The sequence below is a fragment of the Sinocyclocheilus rhinocerous genome, unplaced genomic scaffold, assembly GCF_001515625.1.
Source record: "Sinocyclocheilus rhinocerous isolate Xijiao unplaced genomic scaffold, SAMN03320098_v1.1 scaffold1325, whole genome shotgun sequence".
Classification (NCBI taxonomy): domain Eukaryota; kingdom Metazoa; phylum Chordata; class Actinopteri; order Cypriniformes; family Cyprinidae; genus Sinocyclocheilus; species Sinocyclocheilus rhinocerous.
Window position 1 is genome coordinate 65,916 of NW_015659004.1, and position 10,623 is coordinate 76,538.

The window sequence follows — 10,623 nt, forward strand, 5'->3', positions numbered from 1 at the left end:
AGCAGTGCATGGACCTTTCCCATCATTTGTTCTGTGTAAATGGACATTTCTTCTTCTTGTAATGGTCCATTACTTCGTGGTACTCTATGTATTGTGTTCATAACACTGAATAATTTCAGCATACTCTGTGAAAGCAAACCTTATTCGTTTTGATTCACGGAACCCAATTCCACTCCACTGTCCAGCTTTGCTTTATTGTCATTTTGTCCTTACTCTCCAGGACCACAATCTTCTTTGTTTTCTTCTCTTCACCAAAGATCACGGTGTGCTCCGAAAACAGTAGTATCAGACATTATGAATATTTATTGATTTTGTCAAGGTAGCAACCTGAGCAGTACATGCTTTACCTCTTAGATAACTGGATAATGCTGAGAAACTCATGCTGTGAGACAGATGGTACCGTGTCAGAAAGCAAAGTGACACAAAAAGAAAAGAGGACTAAAAGTGAGCAGATATGTCTGAGCTTTTCTGACTTTAATCAGAGTGCAAGAGATGATCCTGTTGGACATGCAGATGAGCATTTCTGTCGGCAGAAAGAGAAACAGAGTTAACTGGAGTGAGACGTGTCAGTTTTATCTTTTGCCTGCTATATCTTCTCTATGGCATTCTGATATCACCACAGCCAGAAGATAAAGAAGCAAATGACTAAGGCAAAGCAATAATAAAAAAAATTCCCTCTCACCCTCTCTCTCTCCCAGGCTTAGTCACCCGCTTTATGATAGCTTATGAAATATTAGTATGATAGTACTTGACAAGCAAATAATGCCCTCTTGTTTTCTATGTTTATGTGGAGCTTTTTAATTGAGAAAAGAGCAAGATGCCTCAGACATTTTCTGTTAATTAAGCAAAGAGACTTGATTAACTAATTGATGATTTTCTATTGACTACTTTGATGTTTTCCAAAATGGTTATTTAATGTTTTGTAGGGTAATTAACATGTAGCACAGTCCATTAAGCCTTATTCAACAATTAATTAGAAATCTTTCTAAATGGCTGCAGAGCCAGAGATATTCCTGCAGTAACATATGAAGATCATTTAAGGCACATTATAGAACAAATTCCAGAATAGAACTGTTGCGAGTGTGATATTTTATTTCATGTTTGTCTGAATACTGGATTCTGATTGGCTGGCAGGTATGCAGTAAAACCATTTAATGCGCAGGTAGTTCCAAGTCAGTTTAATCGCTGTTCCATATTAATGGCTGCCTTAATTGATGCACACAACAAGTAAGTCATTGAATTATTCACTCAACCGAATCATTCAAAAAATAATGGTTCATTCAGGAACATTAGTACAGAGACACAAAAAAAGATTTGATTCTGCTGTGGCTTTGTTTGAAATTATTTTAGCCGGTAAACAAAAGGTAACTGGTAATATTGTGTACTCAAGGCTTCCGGTGTAATCTGCTTTTAGTTATTTTAGCTGTACACAAATAGCCCGTTATTCTACTTGATATTGCAAACTGGTATTTACTATTTCTTATAATATTCATAAACACTGTTTTGTAGCGCAAATAGTTTTACTGCACTTTGTTATTCTACTAGTTACAGCTAATGATTCAGAAACATTGCACATTCACAAAAAGCATCTTGTTCCCATGTTGCAAAATAAGGGGAATGGGGGGCTATTTTGGACACAGCCATGTAAAAGAATCAGTAGAACTGAACGATTCAGTGACTAACTTGTCATCTAATGTGCAATCACAGATGCTTATCTCATCCTTGCAGGCATTTCATTTCCCATAAGAGTGTAACTGTTGTGTAGCTAGTTAGTTTTGTCTGTGATATTAATCAATACAATTCCATGCACATCAGGACAGAAATGCTGTTATGGCTGTCTAACTGCAGCATTTGTCTTCAGCTCACCCATCTGTGGCTCTCAGACAAATGGGAGCTGATATTCCATCAAACTGACCCTCGTGCACAAACAGAGCGTCTCGCTGTGAGTTAACCACTTTATGAACAACTCCACAGATACCACGTTCGCTTTAGAGCATGACCTCTAAATGTCTTGCGGAAAGACTCTTGTCTCCGTCTCTCGCGTCTCCCCCGCCTCTTTCTCTTTCTTCATGGGTTTACTATTGACAGAAAAGCTGAGAGTATCCAGGTAGCGTTTTCAACCCCGTCTCTCCACATACTCTCCCATTTATGGCCATGTAAAGTTCAATTCTGTTATTTTGTGATTTAGTGTCTCTGCTGGCCCTGCGTGCAGTGCCCTCAGTGGACCCGCTCATCTTGTTCTCATCCAGTCATTCGTTTTCCTGCGCACCGTGATTGGGTTATATCGAAATATTCATTCATCACACAGAACGACCTTTATTCCACTATCAATCAGAGGGTGTCGTGCGGGTAAAGGCTCTCCTCGGCGGCCCTCCCCCTCTAGCACTTCCACACAGCACAAACAGCCTGATAATGTTGTGTTGCCTGCCATCCTCTCTTATTACTGCCTCCCAACTCAGATTTATCATCTTCCCCTCCCCTTAAAATCTGTAAAAATAACCTCCACTTTGCGAGTGTGGTTCTTTATCATCCTTTACTTTTAGGCCTCCTTCTTTTATAGTGGCCTTTAATGGGCTTCACTGATGTGCGTGCGTGAGAGAGAGTGTATTGTACTAATGTTTATGATTATGACAGAGTTATAAAGGAAAATATTCTCCTTGACAGCCCCTTTTATCCAGAAAAGCTTTTGTTGCCATGGAAACACATTTTTGTAGCTCAGAGCGCAATGATTGATATTTTTTAGTGATGAACAAAACAAAAAAAATATCAAAATTATCTCTGATAGAAAAAAAATGCTTTGTAAACTGCCACTAGACACTATTGCAGGTTCAAAATATTTGTTTGTTATGTGTTTTCCAATAAATGGGAATCAATATTTTAGCGCAGATATTACCTGCCTCTGACAAATGGATGGAAGGGGCAAAAGCGACAGGTAAACAGGTCCATTATGAATATAATGGAATCAAATAACAAACATGATTCATTCTCATTTAAAGAAAAAAAAAAAGGAGTGACAATATTTACCCCTCCCTTCGGCATTCAGGGTTGAATCTAATGTGTAGGCTATTCGATGAAATCTATTCCATTTCCGTGTGGCTAACGCTGTTCAGCTAGCAGAAATACCTCTGAAAACATGCCAGTGCCCAATCTACCCATTCAGTTTTGAACAGGCCTCCTATCAATTATAAAATGTCAGCGCATAAATTCTCCCTGATTTAAAAAAAACATGAGTGGAAGGCCATCTGATTGACTTCGCTCTGCTCCTAACAAGAAGCAATTTGTACTCCGCTGTTTCCCCCAGTGAATAGATTGCATGTGGAGAGAGCAAATCCGATTACTCCGAGTCTGTGTGTGTAATTTGAGTACGGGCCTGGATGTGATTCTTTCTATTGGGTTCAATTTTATTTATTTATTTATTTCGGCTAAATATATTAGTAATGTGTCGTGCCTCTCTGCATTCCCAACAGATGAATTGGAGTAACATCTTTTTCCATGTTATACAAACTACAAATAATAATAACAATTAATATATTTATTAATACAGACATTAATATAATATACAGTATATAATTCATTGCAAATAATGTGTATGCAATTAATATGTGTATTTGTGTATGTGTACAGCTATAAATAATGTATGCCATAATTAATTGTTAACAAACTTAATAAATAAACTAAGCATTTACAAGCAAGTTAATTACATATTAAAGGGGTCATGATGTTGCTAAAAAGAACATTATTTTGTGTATTTGGTGTAATGAAATGTGTTTATGCTAGCATCTTATGACCCCTTTAACAGATTAGGTTACATGATGTTTGTTTCCATGAATTTGGTGTTTAAGTAATAGCAGCACTATAACAAGAACCCTTAACATTTGCCCTTTTTAAGCTTTAAGTTATGATATCAGAAATATTTTTGTATAAACAAGTTCAAAATCTTTTTAATATCGGAGCTTTGGTTAGCCATGACCTTCGCTCAGGTACGGCGCGCGCATTCAGCTCACGCCCGCAGAGCGCGCTCGTGTCAGGAGTTCTGCAGCGCGAGAGCAGCGTCTCGGTAATTATTAGTCACTGTTAATATTCATTTAACGGACAGCGGCTGTAATTATAAACTCGTGTTCCGTCTTATTAGCAGCTAATTTGTAGTTTACGCAGCGCCTATTGATGATACGCATGGGTTTGTTGAGAGAGTTAAAGCTCGGCTGTTTTTAGAAGAGGTTTTCCTTCAGCTCATGTCAGATACTCAAAGGTTGCAAGAGATTGCTGCAGACCTAATAACAACACACAAAAGGGATTTAAGGAATTATCTTATGGTAGTTTTAGGCACATGTTAATGGATAATTACTAATTTTGCTCTTGAAAACCTAAGGAGAATCTCTGAAGAATCTTCATGTAACTTGTACAGTATTTCACATATAGCAGCACTATGCCATATGTAACAATAATGTTACCAAAACAGGACAAAGAAAACTTAAATGTTATCGTTTGTTTATTAAATGTTCGATTTCCACATTTACCATCTCCATTATTAAATGGCTATCTTCGTTTCAGTAGCCTATATAAAATGAACAATTCCCATTTGCTATATATTGCATAGATATTTGGCGCTGGATGGAGTACTTACAGCTGAGATAGTGCTGCATTACTGATAAAAGATTTATTAAATTGTGATAATAAAAGCCATTATATTGCTATTACACCCACATTAAAACAAGCCACATCATTAACTTTGATTAGACTGCAGTGGAGTTTGTGCTCTAACATAGCCATGGAAGCAAATTGCGAGTAATTACTGCATTAAAAAGCTGGTTAGAAGACAGTTTTAACTTAATTTGTGATTTTTTTTTAGCTGGTCATTTGCCTGGCAAATCCCACAGGTCAGATTCTGGCTGAACCCAGTCTTCTCCCATGATGCTTTGCAGAGTGAAGTCTTGAAAATACTCAAGTCGATGACTGTTCGGATGAGAGAAGAAATGTTAAGATCCTGGTGATGTTAAGACCCATTAAAAGGAAACAAATAATTTTAAGATACCTAAACTTACAAGTCTGGTCCCTGTCCTTCTACTAGATCTTCTCTAGGAACAGGATACAGAGCCTCATAGGTCCTTCCAGCTCCAGAGCCATGGATGGCATAGAAATTCATCTTATTAATGCCCTGAGGGAAATACCTCCAAGGTAGAAGTGCTTCTCCCTTCCATGTCTTGTTCTTTATATTGGCTTTGAATGATAGAGGGAGTTGTTGCTGTAACAGGTTATAGCATAAACATTATTACAAAATAATAAGCTAATGGTCAAGATTAGCATAAGAACATTTCATATCACCGCATTTTTTATCTCCTGTACTATTACATTAAACATTCCTGCATTTTAATGTTTAGACAATTGCTGTTATAAACTGTACTTGATCAAATGTGACAGTAAAGGCACTGTTAAATGTATTACGATTTCAGAAATTACAGAAATATTAAGCAGCACAACTGTCTTCAACATCTATAATAATGATCAATGTTTCTTGACCACCAAATCAGCAAATTAATTGACTGAAAATGATTTCTAAAGGATCGTGTGACACTGAAGACATTTACATTTACATTTAGCAGACGCTTTTATCCAAAGCGACTTACAAATGAGGACAATAAAAGCAGTCAAAACTAACAAAAGAGCAACAATATATACCGGTAAGTGTAAATGACAAGTCTCGGTTAGCCTAACGCAGTACACGTAGCAAGGTGTATATATATATATATATTGGGTACGGAAAGTATTCAGACCCCCTTAAATTTTTCACTCTTTGTTATATTGCAGCCATTTGCTAAAATCATTTGTTAATTTTTTTTCCTCATTAATGTACACACAGCACCTCCACCAGGAGGGAACAGTTAATGAAAAAGTCAGTGAAAGTGATTTTGTGCCTCTTTGAGATGGCACAATAATGCGTCGTTCACTTGCAGAATGCAAGCTTCTAGAGGGCACATAACTCTGAAGTAATGAATTTAGGTAAATGGGTGCAGAGCCAGTGGTGGTTTTGTAGGCAAACATTAATGCTTTGAATTTAATACGAGTAGCTACTGGTAGCCAGTGCAAATTGATGAACAGAGGTGTGACATGCGTTCTTTTCGGCTCATTAAAGATTCATCTTGCAAGACTGGAGTAATGGCTGCTGGAGTAATTCAGCTTTACTGTCACAGGAATACATTACATTTTAAAATATTCAAATATAAAAGTTATTTTAAACTGTCATAATATTTGATAGTTTTTACTGTATTTTTTACTGAAAACATTAATAAACTGATGTACAATGTGTGTTTTCTTACCGTAAACGCATTATGTTTTCCATTCAATAGCAGAATAAGATGTTGTCCATGACTGTAATATCAAAATATTATTTCAATTACACGTTAGCAATGAAAAATCTTCCTGCTGTCTTATAAACACTGTAGGCTTAACTTACGGGCAGACTTCCACCTCCAGATACTGCTCAGTGTTGCTGTTCAGGAAGAATGACTCCACCACTGAAAAATTAGTCAAAGAGCACAAATTGTAAAAATTGTCCGTTGGAAATTCACAGAAAATCAGTGAAAGGTAAACATTTATTTAGTGTTTCATTAACTTTCTCCTTATTAACTTCAGTTTAATTCAAGTGTGCACCAAAATTAAATCTAGTCCAAGGATCAACATGATCAGCTGATTGCATTAATTCTTTATCTAGTCATCTGAAAGTAAGAAACTCAATCTATAAACCAAAACTGACCAATTGGCCCTTTATTAAAAGTACAGATGAATTTACCCTCATAGTCCCAGAGACCAGGGAACGGCTCTCCAGGTTTTCCGACTGGTGCAGGGGGGTCATTAAAGAATGGAGCAGTCACCTGCATTAACAAACCATCCTCGCCAGGTGAGAAGCGAATCTTTATCGGCTTATGACCCACAGGTAAGCTGTCCCATGTATGTTTGACGTGGAACTCCATGACTGTCAGGAGGATACAACCAACGCAGACACTGTTAAGCATGGTAAAATATTATTTTCTTCTTTCAAGACCTGAAATAATAATAAATTACTATCTGGTTAAGTTCTCAAACATATTCTTGTTATATGTCTGTTTATATAAAGTCTATATATCCACAGTTCTGTGCTCTAATACGTCTTAAGCAGCTCAGGATACAGGACTGTCTTGATATGAAATAAAGTTCAACAGTCATCACTGATAAGCCATCAATATCTTATCTGATATCATAAACTTAACACCTGGTGTTTTGTTGGAAGAACACTTCCTGATTTCACACACACAACAACTAAGAATCCCAGATAAGTTTCAGCAGTCAGCCACATAGTCCGTATTAAATAAAATAACAAATAAAAAATAGTGAAGTAAAGTCTTACCCTATTCGATCACATTGAGGGTCCTCATCTTGATAGTTCCTCAATTCAAGAACCATGAAAAAACAGGAACTCCATAAGACGCACGGAACGCAAGCGGGTTGAAATTTCCTGGGAACATTTTAATAAGTTGCACCGCGTTCCTGAGGATGAATCTGATTGGCTCTGAGGTTGAATCCGAGCGTCCGTGAACATGAATCTGATTGGCTGGGAGGATCTTTAAACTACAAGGCGGAAGGATTTGGAGGTACCTATCCTTATAACGTTACATTTATTTACGTATTTCTGCTATTTTGTCATATCTTATGTTACGCGGTGGAAAAACAAACATTTATAATTCACTTAAATTTTCTGACAGCGTGTACAGCACGTTTATAATGAATGTTTAAATATATGTAGCCGTTAGCCTGCTAGTTAGCCAATGCAAATCTCCACCTAGATACCAAATAAAGCTTAATGCTGTTGCTGGGATTACACACCAGATTCGCTTCTTTTTCATTTAATCTATTGAAGAATATGTCATTTCGTAATAATCCACTTTAATAATGTACGTTTACTCGATTAGACCAAAATGATAAATGATATGGTTCTATAGAGTCAGTTAATTCAATGGTAAACTAATATCCCTACACAAAGACAGTCTCCAGGGATCATTTGTGCTGGCTGTGTATACTGACTGCTTCAGTAAAGCAAATTGTTCCCCGCTGCATACTACCTACCTACCGACCCACATACTAAATGTTATTATAGTTATGTTGATGATACATTTTTGCAAAGTATATGCTTTGCAGATACGTGTGACCTAACAAAGTTTTTTGCTGCTGCAGATGCAAAAATGACAACAGAAGTCGAGTTTCTTCGAGATCAAGGTGAATTACGCTAGTTCTCAGAAATTATGTTGTACAGATACATGATCAGTTTTACAATCATGCATTATATTCATGGGCACTTGAACTTTGTTTTTGTGTCTTATCAGTGAATCGTTTAAACTCCGTCCTGGGTCGATATCAGGATGAATTTCCTCCTCCCTCCTCAGTGTCACAGGTTAGATTTATGATTAAATGGCAGTTTTATTTGTTGAATTATGTAGAAGATTACCTCTAGATAATGGCATTGTGCTCCTGTGGTTCATAATGAATGTTTTGTTAAGTAAAAATAGAAGAGTTCATAGCTAAATAAATACAAATTCTGTTGTCATATCACCCTCACGTTGTTCCAAACCTGTATGACTTAAAGGGGTCATATGATGCTTTTTTAAAGATCATTATTTTGTGTATTTGGTGTAACAGAATATGTTGACATCCAGCCACTGATTTATTATCAGAGTCAGTCAGTGCTAACAGCTTCTGCACCGCTAGATGAGGTGGCTTTGGTAATCACAGCCTACCCTTCATGTAAATTCACTTTATTTGTGGGAGAAAGTTTCGTGCCCCAATCTAGAGTAGGGCCCTATGATTTCTGCGATGTGGAAATTGCGGACGGAATCGTGGAATCCAATCACAAAAATGTATTATATATCGTGGAATTTCACAGAATTTGCCAAATTTTGGATGAATTAATCAAAAGTAGGTTAGTGCACTAAAATCAAACCGCCATATGGACTAGTTTTTGAGAATATTAGGCCGCAAAAATGCTATTTAAATAAAGATCCTGCATGTTCTGCGTGTCTCTGTGACTGTGTGAATGAATGGCACAGACGCACGGCTTCATTTACTACACACACATACTGAAGCGTGTGCACTCGCTGTGTTTTCAGCCTCTGCTGCCTCAATATATGAGTACATGAACACATGAACATAATCTTTAGAACTGCTCTGAGAGTCACTTCATGAGCATTTTACTGTTTCTTTTGAGAAAAACTATGGTCATATACAGTGGTGTGAAAAAGTGTTGGCCCCCTTCCTGATTTCTTATTTTTTTGCATGTTTGTCACACTTTAATGTTTCAGATCATCAAACAAATTTAAATATTAGTCAAAGATAACACAAGTAAACACAACATGCAGTTTTTAAATGAAGGTTTAACAGACTCATTGCAAGTTATCGCAAATGCTTGATTGCAGTTGTTGCTGCTAAGGGTGGCCCAACCATTTATTAGGTTTAGGGGGCAAACACTTTTTTCACACAGGGCCATGTAGTTTTGGGTTTTGTTTTCCCTTAATAATAAAAACCTTCATTTAAAAACTGCATGTTGTGTTCACTTGTGTTATCTTTGACTAATATTTAAATTTGTTTGATGATCTGAAACATTAAAGTGTGACAAACATGCAAAAAAATAAGAAATCAGGAAGGGGGCCAACACTTTTTCACACCACTGTATATGCAATCAGAAACTAAAGGGCTTTACAGCCACCCGTCAAAATAAAAGTTCGGTTTAACTAGAAGAATCTGTGACAGAAATTACTTAAGTAATTGCTTATTGCTTAATGTAATGATAGTGCAAATAATACAATTATTATTAAAATATTGTTTTTCTGGAATATTTACCAGAAAAATTTATGCAAACACTGCAAAGTATTTCTGAAAATATAAATAAAATAATAATTAAGTAATTTTTTATAAAATTGATTGATTATTTAATTAGAGATGCTTTTGATTATTAAAAATGTAATGAAAATGAAATCCAGAAAATTAAATGAAAAAAAAACAACAACAGAATTTGGTACGAATAAAACTGAATTTGAGGGAGGGGGGGAAACGAAAACATATGTCATAAGCCTTAAAAATGTCATTTTTGTTAAATATTTAATAAATTGATGTTAAATTGTTTCATGATTTCAATCAGTTAGACATGCTTTTGATTTTTTTATCACAAATTTTTTTTTTTTTAAATCAAAACCAATTTCATAGGGCCCTACTAGAAAAACTTGCACCCCCACCATGATCTAATTGTCAGTATTGTATAGTAATTAGTGCTGTCAAACCATTAATCACGATTAATTGCATACAAAATAAAAGTTTTTGTTTACATAATATATGTATGTGTACTGTGTATATTTATTATGTATATATAAATACACACACATACAGTATATATTTTGAAAATATTTACATGTATACATTTATATATTTATATTCTTATATTTTATATTATATATAAATATATTTAATATATAAACAACATTTTTCTTAAATATATACATGTATGTGTTTGTATTTATATATACATAATAAATATACACAGTACACACACATATATTATGTAAACAAAAACTTTTATTTTGGGCGATTAATCGCGATTAATCG

At 35.6% G+C, this 10,623-nt stretch overlaps 2 protein-coding genes and 1 long non-coding RNA gene across 4 annotated transcripts in view; 2 read left to right on the forward strand and 1 right to left on the reverse strand.

Moving 5' to 3' along the window:
- Positions 1-4,476: 4,476 nt before the first annotated feature.
- Positions 4,477-7,532, reverse strand: LOC107723188 (UPF0462 protein C4orf33 homolog). 2 transcript variants are annotated; one of them, XM_016531735.1, is made up of 6 exons: positions 7,382-7,532; positions 6,788-6,970; positions 6,452-6,512; positions 6,315-6,366; positions 5,043-5,242; positions 4,477-4,953 (listed from the first exon to the last, which is right to left on the reverse strand). In XM_016531735.1, the coding sequence occupies exons 2-6, from the start codon at positions 6,966-6,968 to the stop codon at positions 4,854-4,856; spliced, it is 594 nt and encodes a 197-aa protein (XP_016387221.1). In that variant the 5' UTR covers positions 6,969-6,970; positions 7,382-7,532; the 3' UTR covers positions 4,477-4,853. The 2 variants fall into 2 exon arrangements, with proteins under 2 accessions (XP_016387221.1, XP_016387220.1); XM_016531734.1 differs by having other exon boundaries at positions 6,788-6,999.
- Positions 7,533-7,553: 21 nt separating this feature from the next.
- LOC107723189 (uncharacterized) lies at positions 7,554-8,418 on the forward strand. The gene is made up of 3 exons (XR_001637898.1): positions 7,554-7,625; positions 8,206-8,247; positions 8,355-8,418. It is a non-coding gene; the product is annotated as an uncharacterized LOC107723189 (long non-coding RNA).
- A 318-nt stretch (positions 8,419-8,736) lies between these two features.
- LOC107723147 (sodium channel and clathrin linker 1) overlaps positions 8,737-10,623 on the forward strand; it is a 21,192-nt gene continuing 19,305 nt past the window's right edge. Inside the window, exon 1 of the mRNA XM_016531675.1 lies at positions 8,737-8,750. Coding sequence (XP_016387161.1) covers positions 8,737-8,750 — 14 coding nt within the window. The remainder of the gene's footprint in view (positions 8,751-10,623) is intronic.